This window comes from Indicator indicator, chromosome 4 (assembly GCF_027791375.1).
Source record: "Indicator indicator isolate 239-I01 chromosome 4, UM_Iind_1.1, whole genome shotgun sequence".
In the NCBI taxonomy this organism is placed as follows: domain Eukaryota; kingdom Metazoa; phylum Chordata; class Aves; order Piciformes; family Indicatoridae; genus Indicator; species Indicator indicator.
The window spans coordinates 4,619,070-4,634,291 of NC_072013.1; the positions used below are offsets into that span (position 1 = coordinate 4,619,070).

At 54.4% G+C, this 15,222-nt stretch overlaps 1 protein-coding gene across 1 annotated transcript; it reads right to left on the bottom strand.

Moving 5' to 3' along the window:
• Positions 1–881: 881 nt before the first annotated feature.
• Positions 882–14,570, bottom strand: TMEM63C (transmembrane protein 63C). The gene is made up of 22 exons (XM_054400294.1): positions 14,373–14,570; positions 13,900–13,979; positions 12,702–12,789; positions 9,672–9,709; positions 9,107–9,249; positions 8,330–8,381; positions 7,795–7,903; positions 7,291–7,364; positions 7,105–7,185; positions 6,853–6,973; positions 6,601–6,734; positions 6,236–6,358; positions 5,618–5,771; positions 4,950–5,056; positions 4,056–4,142; positions 3,469–3,534; positions 3,188–3,350; positions 2,173–2,278; positions 1,796–1,963; positions 1,401–1,516; positions 1,182–1,253; positions 882–1,094 (listed from the first exon to the last, which is right to left on the bottom strand). The coding sequence occupies exons 1-22, from the start codon at positions 14,568–14,570 to the stop codon at positions 882–884; spliced, it is 2,493 nt and encodes an 830-aa protein (XP_054256269.1).
• Positions 14,571–15,222: the final 652 nt, after the last annotated feature.

Sequence of the window (15,222 nt, forward strand, 5' to 3'; positions counted from 1 at the left end):
GGGGTCCTGCCAGACCCCCCACCTCTCATTTCTCCTGCAACAGGATGGAGCCAACCCTACAGAGAGCCTGAGCACAGGGGAGATGCTACCCAGGAGGGAGAGATGATAAGGAAATGCCCTTACAGCCATTAAACAACTGTGCCTTGTCTTCCTGCTCCTCCCTGAGGACCCAAGGCCACAGGCATGGTGCAGCAGTGGAGGGATGGAGTGGCAGAGCAGGGAAGAGTTTGATTTGTGTTTTGACATCGGCCTCAGGGTAGGGCCACTGGTGCTTAGGCAAAGATGGGAGCAGCCCCTCAGCAAAGCACACTCCACTCAGCAGTCCCTGCTTTATTGGGCAAAGCCTTGGAGGTGGCAGCAGGGGTGGGCAGGAGCCTGCAGGGACAGCATTTGGGGAGGCAGTGGGACAGCTGCCACGAGCAGTGGGAGGGCACAGTGGGAAGCAAGGTTTAGAAGTGGCTGTCCCATGCCCCTGAGGACCTGGAGGACAGCATGGGGGTGGGCACATTCGTTTGAGCTGTCTGGGCTGCTATCCCCCTCACAGAGGGGCCAGGGCTTCTCTCCTGCCCCCCAAAGCATTGCCTTTCAGAGAGATCCTCTCCCCACATCACTGCACCCTCTCTTTCCCTCTCTTCAACCCACCACAAGCTGGAAAAGGTAGGTGGGTACAGGGGCAACAGGGGGATTGAGCCAGTCCAGGCAGCGGGAGGGACCAGCAGAGCCTCCTGCCACTTCACATACAATGAGGTCTCTCCTTCACATCAATCCTGTTCTCCCCTAGCCCTGTCAGCAAGGTGGCCCCTGCCAGTACTGGGAAGGCTCCTTCCTACTCCCTGGCACATACTCCACTTGGCACAGCTGGTCCTTGCCCTGGTGGATGCTCACTGGTAGCGGGCCTGGATCTCCATCACCGGGCCACTCCTGTACTCGCCCTCTACTGTCTCCAGTTCTGTCTCAAAGCTCTGCAGCCCTCCATCCTCCCCGTCCTCTGCTGGCTCCATGTGGTTGCCCATGGTGCCATAGGACTGGTGTGCTGGGGAGGCTGCCGGCGTCAGACTCAGCTCAGGCTCCTGTAGGACAGTGGCCACAAAGAGCTGCCCCGGGAGGGGGCAGTGGAGCATCAGAACCTGGGGGACTGAGACCGGGGTGGGGCCACAGCAGGGCTGGGATCGGTTACTCACGTTGGAATTGGGGGTAGAGGAGACACTGCTTCGCTCCACATCATTGAAGGCGCCCTCAGACTGATCAGACATCTGGGGAGAGGGAGGTGGGGATGAAATAACAGTTTGGGGGTCTGCAGCTGATGCTGCGGCAGCTGGGCACTACCTCAGACTCCCCAGAGAGGCAAGGAGGGGAGGCAGTGAGGCAAGGAAACAGGACAAGCACATGCCTGCACTCACCTGGTAGCTAGAGGGTTTCCGTGGCTGCAGCTTCTTCAGACAGAGGCCAAGGAATGAGAAGATGATGCAGGCAAGGAGGACCACAAAGGTGAAGAGGGTGACAGGGCGAGTGGGACCTAGAGCACAGAGACACTGGGGCAGCACATGCACATCCAAGGCCCTGCTGCACATCCAGTGAGTCCCAGGCTGGCTCCTGCTTTGAGTATTACAAGCTCTCTGCCCTCCTCCCAAAACACTAGGTGACACCCACCTCTTCTGCCAGGTCTCCATCACACATTCCCCACTCCCATCCCCCTTCCTACCCTCCATGCTGTGCCTAACTTCGACATATTGTCCCACTAAGCATAAGATGTGACCATCAGCAGTGCCAGGAGGCAGCCCCAAGCTCTCCCTACCAAGGCGCAGGACGGAGAAGAAGAGCAGCCAGAACATGCAGAGGATGGGGGCCACCACAACCTGGCTGATGGCAGCAATGTGGAGGCGCTGGTTCAGCTTGGTGGGGATGTACACGTAGTAAATGTTGTACCGGTCCACCATGTGCTTCAGCAGCATGTAGAGCAGCCCTGGTGGGAGGAGAAGGACCACTTAGGGGGGGGCAGATTGCAGGCTACAGCAGGGCAGGCCCAGGGTACAATGCCCATGGGTGCCCTCCTGCACCACGCAGGAAACTTATGCTCCTGCACTGCTGCTGGTGGCTGGGACAAGCTGTTCTTGGCATGGGACATGTTCATGGCCAGGGACAGCAGGACCGTGGCCACAGGATGGCACTCACCAAAAGGGACGATGATGGGACAGGTGATGCTGTAGGTCATAACGACAGAGAAGATGCAGCAGGTCCAGGCGTACTCCAGCCCAAACTGGAATTGGTAGGCTTGACTCTGAGGCATGATCAGCAGTGTCATTAGTGCCCCTGCCACTGCAAAGGCTGAACCTGCTTTTGCATCCTGACCTACACACCTGCCTCCCCCTGTTAGCCCCTGTGAGGTCTGCAGAAGTCCCAAGCCTCCCCACTGGAGCAGGCCAACTTGAGTTTCTGTGGCAATACATCCAAAACCCCTTTCCCACCCCCCTAGAGTCAGGAGGGGGTGAAGACCAGTATGGGAAGAGGGGTAAGGAGGAGAGCACCTTTCAAGGCTGTGTCAGCTGACACCTGGGCCCCTTCCCCCAAGTCACACCTCAGAGCAGAGTCCCAGGCCAGCACAATGCAGACGTTGATGACGATCAGTTTCTTGCCCTTTTTTGGCATGTGGAATATGATCTGTGGCATTTGCAACACAGGACATGTGGGCCATGAGCTGATATAAAATGGGTTGGCTAGAGAGCACTAGGGGCTCTTCCTGTGGCTTTCCCCCCAGCACACGTGGACCACACATTGCAGCCCAGAAGGATTCCTCAGGAAACAGAGACACTAGGAGGACTACCCACAACTGGCACCAGCATTGTGAGTGTATTTGGCATCTGCCTGGGTCTCCGGGGAATACCTTCTTTTGTTAGTAGGAGCAATATACTGCTCTTGGGCCCTATCATTTTCCAAATACTGATCTTCACCCATTTGTACCCATTCCTGTACTCTGGGCGACATTGTGCCACCGAGCAACCAACCTGTAAACAATATTTTTCTAAATCTGTGTATAAATGACATGGGTGGCAGGAGTTCTACATTAATAAAATCATTTCTATTTCTGTTAACTTCCCACCTGCGCCCCTTTATCCCCAACACTTTCCAGCAAACCCATCCCTGCTGTGCTGGGGGTCACACATGCCTGGAGGTGACCAGAGCCACATACCCGCTTGACGTGGAGCCGCTCGGGCTCAGACTTGGCAAAGCAGAGTCGAGCAGTGTAGACAAGGAGGCCTGGGATGCGCAGCAGCTCCATGGCCGTCCCGATCAGACTGGAGGTGACCACGTAGTTGACAAAGAAAGCGCCGTTGTCTGGGAGGAAAACGCACCTGGCCAAGGGATGCAGAAGGTGAGAGGATGCTCAGGCAGGTGGCCAGGAGAGCAACCAGGGGCTGATGTCAGGTGCTCCCTCGTGCCATGGAGGTTTGGGAGCTCCTTGATACTCACTGGAACTTAATATCGGCCTCATCCAGAAAGTGGGTATCAAAGAGCCAGCGGAAAAAAAGGTCCAGGCTGAAGGGGGAAGAAGGAGAGCGAGCTGCCCTTCTGAAGGAGAGGAGTCACAGAGCAATATGGGAGGCATCTAGTGGGCATATGCTTTTCTCTGACCTGGGTGGGTGACACCCTTTGGACTCTACCAAAGCAGCCCCTTCTGCCACATGAGACCACTGTGGCTGGGTGCTCACCTCCTAGCCAGGATTGCTGTAGCTAGGGTTGGGCTATACAAACACCTGACTTGATCCTTTCAGGGTCTGCTAAAGGGCTGACCCCAAGCAGACACCACCAGCACTCCTGGCATCACCTTGGCAGCCTGGCAAGCTGCTTCGCTCCCCTCCTCCCTTGCAGGGAATCTTTCTGTCTGTAACCATGTGAGCTCAGCACAGCTAGACAGTGTTTTCTTCCCCAGAGCCAGCCCTATTTCAGCAGCAGTGGGTCCTCTGCCCTTTGAGGCTGGCTTATGGGGAAGTGAGGGGCCCAAGTGTGCTCCTGGCTGCCAGGAGTAGGGACTAACAGCATGGCAAGGTGGTCTGTACCTGCTCAGCCCCAGTGAGGGCAGGATGATGACCATGAACACCAGGAAGAAGAAGCACTTGTGCATGGTGAGCTGATTTTCACTTGACCTGCAGAAAGTGGAAGCAAGAGAAGAATATTGCACTTTTCCAAGGCAGAGCAGCCAATGTGGGAGAATCTGAGCTGGGTCTCACTCTTCACCAAAGTGCTGCTCCCAGCCCCAGGAAGCCAAACGCATTTGATCTGTTCATCTACTGGGGCCTTGTAAGAACTTTCTGAGGCCAGCGGAAGTCCCCACGAGGAATCTGCTGTATTGAAAGCTCTTGTTCTCCCAGCCTCTCATCTCCATCATCCCTGTCTCACCCATCTCTCACCATTCCTGATGGTGTAGGCACCCAACAAGAGTCAGCTAGGTGTCTACAATGAGTTCAGAAACCCACGTTTCCCTCAGGATGTGGTGACAAACCTCCTGCAAGGACTCAGAAGACAAGGATTGAGGGCTGGGGCTGGTGGAGGGTCAGAGAAGGCACATGCAGGAGTTTGGCACACTGCTAGAAGACTTTGAGTACCCCAAACTTCTACTTCCACTCTGGAGGTCTGGGAGCATAGCTATGATGTGCCACCCAAGTGGGGGACTTGGTGCTGCCAGTCCACCATCACACTATCCCTTTCACAAACTTCTTCAGATTCACATCAAAACCAGATCCGCCTGCCTTTAGCAGCACTCTGGAAGGACTGGGGGTAATTTCAAGGAAATGGTTCCTCTGGGCACCAACTTGGGGCTCTTCCATGGAGGGCAATACCCAGTGGGTTCTGCAGGTGTCTGCCACTCCACTGCCTGCCACCCTGCAGGCCAAGTCTCATGAGTCCTCCCATCTCCCACAGCCCTTAGGGAGTGTGGGGGTGAGCCCCTTTACCTTGTCCAGTGGGACTCGAAGAACGCTGAGTAGTAGACGAGGAAAGGCAGGAAGACGGAGAAGGCCCAGAGCAACAGTGTGGGGAAGAACTGGGTGATGATAGGGTTCTACAGGAGGAGAGATGGCAGACACCCCCGTCAGGAGCCCACCAGAACTCAGTCATGCTTGAGGCAGCTTCCTGGGCCTCCCAGCACAGGATGATATGTGCAACAGGTGGGCTGGGGCATCCCCTCCCTGAGCAGCAGCGTTTGTTTCAGGAATTAAGAGCCTGAGGCTAGCCACAAGCACCACAGGTATGCACTGAGCCCCAGTGCCCACCCAACAGCTCACCGGTCAGTGAGCAGGAAGGCTATGTGCTGCTGGCAGCTCCTAACATCATCTTGGGCTCTTTCCACCCCTGTCCTCTTGCATGGACACTAACCTGCTCTATTCCATGGACAACAGCACTAAAGCTCAGGTTTGCACAGGTGCCCTGGGGCTGTGCCACTGGAAACACATGGGGATGGATGGCAAACAGGGGCATGACCACTCCTTGCCTCTCATTAATGCCCATCCCAGTGATGGCTCATCTTCTCAAGCCAGAGTAGACCCAGTACTCTCCCCCTGTAATGGACCAAGCTGGAAACTGAGACCCTTTGGGAAAGCTGGCACAGAGCCCCAGGGACTACCTTGAGGCTCTCCACAGGGTGTGTGACATTGAACATGTCCATAGTGTTGACAATGATGGCTGGTGTGGTGAGGAAGAAGAGGAGGATGAAGAGGCAGGTATTAAGGAGAATGAATCTCAGCCACCAGGATGTGCCACGGACAGATAAATTCTCCCTGTGAGAGGAAAACATGACTCAGACATGGTGTGAAGGAAAAGCCACGTGTCCTGGGCCTCCTAGTCTGGCTCCCTGAAGCTCTGCCTCCTGCTGCCTGCAGCAGCCATCTTGGCAGCCATTGCTGTGAGCTCACCCCTCCCCTCTCTACTGTAATGACACCTGCAGAAACCTCAGAGCCAGAGTCTGTACCACCAGGAGACTTTAGAGTCAGGCTGGAGAAATTGGAGCCTGGCAATCACTCCAAACCTCACGTGGCTGAGGTGATCACCATCACCCCTGCTGACTTCTCTTATGGACATGGGAGGGATTGTCAGGCCCTGCCACACTGAGAAAGTGCCCTGTAGATATGGGCACAGGTTGCCTACAGCTACGTAGGCTTCCTGCTGTGGGCTCCCTATAGGTATGGACACTGGTTCCCCTTGGCTGCTCCCCTCCCTTCCTCCTTCCCACCACAGGGTTCACCAGATGATATCGCTGGGTGCAGGAGCATAGCGAATGCCCCACTGGTGTGACTTGACGACGGTGGTGACAGAGGACTGCTGGGGGTGCTTGTGGCAGCGAATGTGGCTGTAGTCCTTCAAAATCCTGCAGGAGAAGGGAGCCAGGTGTCAGGTTCAGACTTAAGGGTTCAGGACCCCACACACAGTTCTGGTCAGACCCTTTCTGCAGCCCCAACAGAGTGGCCATATCTGCAGATGGCAGGCACAGAGGAGACAGACCCGCTGCCTGGCTTTGGCTGGAGAAGCTGGCAAGGTGCCCCAGTTCCCCAAGAGTGGTGGTCACTAGGCTAGGGGATGTCCCTGTGTCCACTGATGAGGGGAACTCACACAGCTGTCATCCGCTCATCCTGGAAGGTGACGAAGGCCATGTCAAGCCGCTTGAGGGTGATGCGGTTGCGCTCAGCGTTGAACTCATCTGTCAGCTTCTCCTCCAGCTCCCCATAGTATTGCTCTGCATCCACCTGCAGGAGCAGCCAGGGCTGCATTCACTGGTCTGGGGCATGGCGGGGGCGAGCTGCCACGCTCTGCCTCGCCTGTGGTGGGGCTGTGCTGCCTGCAGCCCTGCCCACACCCTCCTACCTGCTCAAAGCCACAGAAGCGGCAGCAGAAGAGGCGGGCACAGGGGTGGGTTTTGATCATGATCTTCCCCTCTTTCTGTGCCTTGGTGGTGAAGTAGAGGCGTCCCTTCATTGCCTTGCGTCTGCCAGGAAGCAAGCAGGGGTGAAGCTCCTTTGGGGAGTGGCAGCCAGCCAGCCAGCCTAGGTCCCTTAACATGGTAGGCAGAGGCAGTGCACCCCCCGGCAGAGGCGGTGGGGAGCTGCACGCACTCACCTCTCCCCATCCAGCTTCATCAGCTTGCGCACGTCGAAGCAGAACTGGACGTTGGTTACAGTACAGCTGGGATAAGCCTCACTGTGGGCACAGGGACACGGTGGCATCAGGAACTGCAGGACAGAAGTAGGCCCCTGCCTCAAGCTTGCCAGCCACCTGGTGAGGCTGTGGCACCCCGCTACTTACTGGAAATGCTTGATGATAAGGGAAGGGTCTGTGATCTCCTTGGGGATGTGGGTAACCATCAGTGTCCGGGCGACCTCAGGAAGGAGAAAGCACAGAGAAGGTGGATGGGTGTGGGGGTCTGTGGGACCCATCACTGCCACCCTGGCCACCAGCTACCAAGAAGGCAGAAGTGAGCCACATCACTGATTACTACCCCAGAGGCTGCTCAGCAGAGACCTCCTCAATACCCATTCCCAGGCCCCAGCGGCATAGCTGAATGCTGTCACCCCCCAGGCAAGATGGGCACAGCACAGCTTCAATCTCAAGAGACAAGGCAGCAAGATATTTGCCTCTGGGGTGCTAGCCTTTCTCCAGAAGCTGGAGAAAAACAGCTCTTTCCCTGCCTGCTCAGTTCTAGGCTGTTTCTAAAGCCCTCCCTACATACTGGGAACATCCCTTCTGCAAAGCACGGAGTTGTCCATTGGCATTGAACACAGCAGAGCTGGAGGAGGAGTGGTTGCTCACCTTCTCATTTTCTCTGTATTCAAGGTGGACAGAGTGGTGAGCCATGCAGAGAATGGTGAGGATGAAATAGATGAGGGCGAAGATGCTGTGCAGCCACAGGAGACGGTCTCTGGAGGAGGGGAAGAGGAGACCAGTGAGCAATGTGGCAGGTGTGTGGCATGCAGTCCAGTCTGCCATTCAGTGTCTCACCCATGGCCACCTCCACTATCCAGGAGGACCTCCCTGAGCTGGCCACTGGGCTCCCACCCTAGGGATGAGAAGGGGAGCATCCAGGATGTTGGCTGAGATATGAGGCTGCCCTGTGTCCCCAAGAGCATTTCTGCCAGCAGCACCAGTGTGACAGCTGCTGTGATGGTGCTCACATGTGGTGCAAACAAACACCAGACATGGGGGCTACACCAACTGGCATGCTGCTCAACATGAACCTGTCCCTGCCACACACGGGGTTGTGAAGAGTGCTGCTCCTGGGGGCTCCCAGCAGTGCCCACCACAGCAGCAGCATCCATAGCCCCCCCTGGACACAGGAGTCACATACTGTGTTGGGATGTTGGCGATGGTTGTCCGTCCAAAGTGGGTAGGATTGTGTCCTGCAGGGGAAGAGAAGCAGGAGGTTAAAAGATTAACCCAGCAAGGTGTGCATGACCATGCTTGTGGGGTTCATGCCTCTGATCTTTGCTCCCTCCTTTTCCTCAGGTCTCCACCAGGTTCCACTGCCCTGAAGCAACCTGTCTCTTGCATTCCCTGATCCCACAGCTGATGGTGGATTCCTCTTCAGAGTCACATAATTATTGAGGCTGAAATAGACCTCTGAGATCAAGTCCAGCCTATGACCTAACACCACCACATCAACTAGACCATGTCACTAAGTGCCACATCCAATCTTTCCTTAAACACCTCCAGGGATGGTGACTCCACCACCTCCCAGGGCAGTCCATTCCAGTGCCTAATTACCTTTTGCATGAGGAAGTGTTTCCTAACATCCGACCTAAACCACCCCTGGCACAGCTTTAGGCCATGCCCTCTCATCTTGTCACAAGTTGCCTGGGAGAAGAGCCTGACACCCCCCCCCCCACACCTGACTACAACTTCCCTTCAGGTAGTTGTAGAGTGTGATGAGGTCCCCCCTGAGTCTCCTCCAGGCTAAACAACCCCAGCTCCCTCAGCCTCCCCTCATAAGACTTTCCCTCCAGTCCCTTCACCAGGGGGGATCCTGACAAAAAAGGGCCTCTGTCCCTGCAGCATAGTGCTTGCCTCAAACTGGGGAAGCTTGCACCACACTCCTGAGCCCTCTTGTGACTGGGGAAGAACCTACCCAGAAGGTCCCCCGAGAAGTTGACAGGCAGGATGACAGCCACAGAGAGCATGCAGACCAGCATCAGCAGGACCAGGAGGTGCCGCTGGAAGGAGAGGTAGGTGGTGGCATCAACCCCACACTTGCTTTGAATCTCCTCATCCCTGAGGGAGAGATGAGTGAGTAGGAATGAGAACGAGAGGTGCCTCCCCACCAGCTCCCTCCCCAGGGGCACTGGCTGCTCTGGCCTCACACAAGCCACACCAGCTCATGGCATCCTGCCCATGGCATGTGGGATTTGGGCACAGAGGGAATGAGTGACACAAGCAGCCCTCAAGTTGCTATCCTATTACAGGACCAGCTCCTACCAGAAGAGGCTGAAGCCCTTTTCCATGGGACACTATCCAGAGCTCAGTGGAAATGCAGAGGGGAGCCTTCTGCTCTCTCTCCAGGGTGTGTGTTCTAAGGAGGCTCTCCTCTGCCACTTGTCCCAACAGCCCTGGGTGATGGACCACCACCTGTGGCCACTGGCTTCCCAGGGGTGGGCAGCAGTGGGGCACAGCCATGATACTGAGGACATACTTACTTCATCTGGTAGATAGAAATGAGCCAGGAGCAGAATCCCTGGAAGGCAAAAGAGTTGGGATGAGGTGGGGTCACCACTCCCCATTGAGGAGATGGGGAACAACATGCACTGGAGACACATGTGGCAGTGGTATGATGCCTGAGACCCTAGGACTGAACAAATGGAGGCAGAACCCCAAGCAGCCCAGTGATGCTCAGCTCAGCTGGCTTACCTGCAGTGATGGCAAAGGCCTTGGTGATGGCCTGTTTCCAGCAGGACATCTCTGCCACACAGGCTTCTGTCTTCCCTCCTCTGCCCCTTCCCTCATGGTCCTCAATATGCACAGGGACTCAGGCACAGGCTGGATGTTGTGCAGTGGCTCACAGCCTGTCACTGCCTATGCAGTCTCTCTCCCATACATTATTTTCATGCTTTTCTGACACCAGAGGTCATGCAAGTTCAAGGTCCCTCTGCAGTCTGCCTGGTCATGGTTGTACCCAGCAACACTCAGCTACCTGGTCGCTCTTTTCACACTTTCTGGAGGGTTTATGCTGACCTTGGATGGGAGGAACCTCAGGCAGCCCCCTGTGGGATTGCCTTAACCTGCTCCATCAGAGCTGGCAGTTTCTTCCTCCTCTCCACCTCCTGGCTTTACCCACACCAGGACCTTCTCTCCTACCCCACAGCTCAGTTTAATTGACAGCAGCACTTGGAGGTGCAAGTGTCTCTGTGTCCCTGACAGCTCTGCAGTGGTTGGACAGCCCCACAGCACATCCAGACTGACTTCCTTCCTACACCTCACTCCAGGGCTCTGCTCCAGAGAACATCTAGGAGGTTGTCTGTGCAGGCTCTAAGCTCCCTGGTGTGTAATTTCTTGGGATTTCTAGGGTTTCTAGTAACTGTACTGATACAACATCGTTTACCAGCTGATTCCCAACTCTCTAGGATCCCCACGTGCAGGAGAAAGGTTGCACACTGCAGCCAGTAGCTTGGCTATTTGTCTCAGGGTGGGTGAGAAGTCCTCTGCCTGCTCCTGGGAACTTGTCAGGCTGCTTTTATTGCAACTTCATCCTCTAGCCCCACTGCCAGATAGATGCTCCAGTGCCTTCCCAAAGAGAAGGGCTCTCTATAAGGAAATTTGTTCAAGCTCCTCCTCACTGGATAGAGGCACCATAACTTTACTTAGCTCTCCTGCTACATTGTCATCTTCTCCAGCAAGTGTTTTCCATCTTCAACATCTATAGCCCTAGAAACCCTCTGGCAGGTTTCCCATTTCAAACATAAAGAAAAATCCAGTACTTTCATGCTCTCTACAAATTTCTCCTCTAAAGCAATCTTCTTCCCCTCTTAGACTATTTTATATCTAACCTCACAGAGTTTAGATTTTCCTCACTTGGGAACAGACTGACTTTTAAAAAAGATGTCTTCTTCCTTCTGATAATCTCCTTTGAGCTGCTCTTTAGCAGTGTTGGCTTTCCCTGTGGTCTTTGTTTCTCTTTTTTTGTTTAATAAGCAATATAGATTTGCTCAGAGCATCCAGTACAGAGCCTTTAAACAGGCCTCCTCCTGTCACCTGCAAGGATTTTGCTTCTCCACCTTTCCTGCCTAGGTGTTTTTTTTTTTTTTAAATAAGTCATGCCATTTTTTTTCATAATCACACAAGTGACTGATTTTTGAACTTTTGTTACAAAAAAAAAAAAGGGGAGAAGGAAAGGGAGAAGGAAAGGGAGAAGGAAAGGGAGAAGGAAAGGGAGAAGGAAAGGGAGAAGGAAAGGGAGAAGGAAAGGGAGAAGGAAAGGGAGAAGGAAAGGGAGAAGGAAAGGGAGAAGGAAAGGGAGAAGGAAAGGGAGAAGGAAAGGGAGAAGGAAAGGGAGAAGGAAAGGGAGAAGGAAGGGAGAAGGAAAGGGAGAAGGAAAGGGAGAAGGAAAGGGAGAAGGAAAGGGAGAAGGAAAGGGAGAAGGAAAGGGAGAAGGAAAGGGAGAAGGAAAGGGAGAAGGAAAGGGAGAAGGAAAGGGAGAAGGAAAGGGAGAAGGAAAGGGAGAAGGAAAGGGAGAAGGAAAGGGAGAAGGAAAGGGAGAAGGAAAGGAGAAGGAAAGGGAGAAGGAAAGGGAGAAGGAAAGGGAGAAGGAAAGGGAGAAGGAAAGGGAGAAGGAAAGGGAGAAGGAAAGGGAGAAGGAAAGGGAGAGGAAGGGAAAGGGAGAAGGAAAGGGAGAAGGAAAGGGAGAAGGAAAGGGAGAAGGAAGGGAGAAGGAAAGGGAGAAGGAAAGGGAGAAGGAAAGGGAGAAGGAAAGGGAGAAGGAAAGGGAAGGAAGGAGAAGGGAGAAGGAAAGGGAGAAGGAAAGGGAGAAGGAAAGGGAGAAGAAAGGAGAAGGAAGGGAGAAGGAAAGGGAGAAGGAAAGGGAGAAGGAAAGGGAGAAGGAAAGGGAGAAGGAAAGGGAGAAGGAAAGGGAGAAGGAAAGGGAAGGAAGGGAGAAGGAAAGGGAGAAGGAAAGGGAGAAGGAAAGGGAGAAGGAAAGGGAGAAGGAAAGGGAGAAGGAAAGGGAGAAGGAAAGGGAGAAGGAAAGGGACAGAGAGGGCAAAATATGTCCATCTGTGCTTGTTTCCAGCAAAGCCTGGTTTGTGCCTGGTGTGGAAGAGAAATAAAAGATGTCTTTAAAGCCCCTGCAGCCCACCACATTAGAAGAGGTGGAGGTGTGTCATGCTGGGACCAAAAAGTCTGAGGGCACACAGTGAGGCTCTGGCCATGAACACAACCAGTTCCCTGCAGCTGGCAGGGACGGCCATGCAGCTGGGAGATGTTCACTCTGGCAAGAACATCCCCTCTGGGCTGCCATTCAAGGCAGAGGACTGAAAACTGAAAACCAAGACAAAGAAACCTACCAACTCTCCCAGGAATACCCTGCTGCTAGAGGGTGTTAAGGAGGAAAAACCATGCTAGACGATTTAACTTTGCCTTTTTAACTTCTGACCTGGATTTCTGGTGAAGAGCAGGTCAGGCTGGGCCAGGAGGAGCCCAATCTAGCTCCCACTGTCATGGACACTGGCACTCACCATGTCCTTGTTGTCAACATCCAGAGGGCTGCTCTCTGATGGGGACTTCTCCTTCTCGCTCTGCTCTCCGTAGAAAAGCGATGTCAAACTTTCGAGTGAGGGAAGGAGTGGAGCGGTGAGGAAGGAGAGAAGTAGCAGACAGAAAAGGGATGAGCACCCTCAGGGAAGCTTCTCCTAGGACAGCAGCCCAGGAAATGCCTCCTCGCTCCCCATATTCTCCACTAGGGCTGGACTACCACTGCGCTCAGGGCAGGGGCTGCATCTTGCTGCCTCCATGCCATCTTCGCAGCTTCTCTGTGACTGGCTCATGCTCCACAAGGATGGCTTGTGGAGAATTGGCCTCAGCTCCAGGACAAGGGACTGCTGAACCACATTTTTTCTATTCCACTTGTTTCAGTCCTCTCAAGTGGTATTACAGTAAAAAGGAAGGTAATTTTAAGCCTCGATTGGTCCTTTGATCTCCCTGGTGAAAGGAAACATCTCCTGTCTATTGCCAGACTCATTCCAGAGACCAAGGCCAAGAGAAGCTGGAGACGGTAAGAAGACAAGAGAAAGGCTTTACAGAATTTGCTTCTGCAGGCTGCCCAGCCTTGCAGAGACCCCTCCTGTGTGCACCTTGCCTGCACAAAGAAAGATACTTTGCTGCCTGGGGTGAGCTGCACTCCGGCAGCCAGGCAGCTGCAGGCAGCACAGCCTGCCTGGAAATCTGGTCTAGGCTCTCCTTTCAGCAGGACACCAGTATTTTTTGTGGAATTCTGCATGTAGCCCAAAGGATGGGCCAGGCAAGATGCAGGGGTGACGTAAGTAACAGTGTTGCTGCATGTCTCCCTCTGTCTCCTCCACTGGCCCACCCTGCTCATCCTCAGAGTCATGGGAAGAGGCAGTGGCTCAGTCCCCACTTCAAAGCAGCTCTTGGGCCTCTGATCTTCCTAGAACAGTTCCCTCCCTGGCACAGAGAGCACCATCACCAGATGGTGCCTGCAAGAGGGAATCAAAGCTGGCCTGAGCTTTCCCTCTACCTGCAGCAGATGGTGCCTGTGCCTTCAGAGGCAATGACAGACAGGCCATTTGTAGTGGGAAGGAGGGACAAGAACAACTGCTGAGCTTCTGCATGAGCCACCCTGCAGTGCTGGCCCTCCTGACAGCACTCTTGGAGAGATTGGAGCCATTACCCATGCTGGCCTCGCATTCTTCTCACCTGTCATTGTCCATCAGCAAGGCCAGGCGCCCATAGTCCCACGCTGCTTTCCGAAGGCAGGAGAAGACCAAGAGCAGAAGCTGGAAGAAGGGGAAGAGGAAAGTTGAAGGTGTTTGCCACAGGGTCTCCTCACATCCCTCCTGTCTGTTTTCTCACTCACAAGCCCAAGTTTGTGCAAATCTCTTGCCTCAAGGCAAACTTTTGCTGCTCCATGATTTCATCACTGCTGCCCAAATGCCACCTGCTACCCACCACAACATGGGCAAAGCTCTTGGTTCCCTGTAGTCACCTTTGTTCCCCTAATAAGCCAGGTATACCAGCGACAGGCTCCACTCGTGTGGTTATCAGCACGCCCACACCACACCCACCCCACACCCACACCACACCCGCCCATCTGAGCTCACAGCCAGGTGCTGGCACCACAGCTGAGGGCTGTAGCGCCCCCAGATACGGCACTGTCCTGGCCTGCTCACCAGCCAGAGGATGAAGTTGATGGCAAGGACCGTGGGCACCCCGCCGAAGGGCAGGCCTTCCAGGACGGTGCTGCGGGAGCGGGCGCTGAAGCACTGCTCCTCTGTGCTGTTCACCAGGGCCTCCAGCAAGCCGAGCGTGGCCAGCGAGGTGGGGCTGGCACTGCCAGGCATCGGCTCCACTGAGTACACACTCTCCATTGATGCCATTGTGGCGCCTCACCCTGCAACACAGAGAAACAGGGTTGCAGCTGGAGAAGCCTTTGCTTGAAAAGGGGCCTTGGTTCTTTTAGGTCCTCCAATGAGCCCCGAGATGCTCACTGAGGGCAGGAAGAGGAAAGAACTGGCTGGAGACCCCAGAGCTTCCCCAGTCCCTCTCTCTCCCAAGGAAATGCTATAGGACACTGGGCAGAGGGTGATGCTGAAGAAATCTCACAGTCACCTCATACCCTTTCCCCACTCCACTAAACTGCATGGTACTTGGTTGTCTCCACCATACCTGAGACAGGTCTCTCACCACTTCTGCCCCTCAGTCTTGGAAGCTGGGTTGAGCCATGGTCACCCTGGTGTGGTCAGCAGACAGGAATGAGGACCTGAAGCATTTGCTTGAGTTTCTGAGAATAAGAGCAACGATGATGTTAACAACTGGGATGTGGGTACTGCACTTGCTTTGCTTCCCAAAGCCAGATACCCACTGTGTATGGAACATCTTAAGCCCCCTCTTTTCCTCTGGCATCATGATCTGTGTGACTCAGGAGTTGTGGGACCTCCCTTTCATCTTTCCACCAGAGCAGAACCATTTGTTCCAAGATATCTTGATGACTCAAGAAGAATCAGCTACTCAAAATCCTGA

Bases quoted from the DNA above. Each gene is read 5' to 3' on its own strand.
- TMEM63C (XM_054400294.1), bottom strand. From the start codon at position 14,570: ATGGAGAGTGTGTACTCAGTGGAGCCGATGCCTGGCAGTGCCAGCCCC. The intron at 12,790-13,899 runs GTGAGAAGAATG...CTCACTCGAAAG, and splicing joins TTGCTGATGGACAATGACAG to TTTGACATCGCTTTTCTACG. The intron at 1,095-1,181 runs GTGAGTAACCGA...CTCCCGGGGCAG, and splicing joins CCTCTACCCCCAATTCCAAC to CTCTTTGTGGCCACTGTCCT.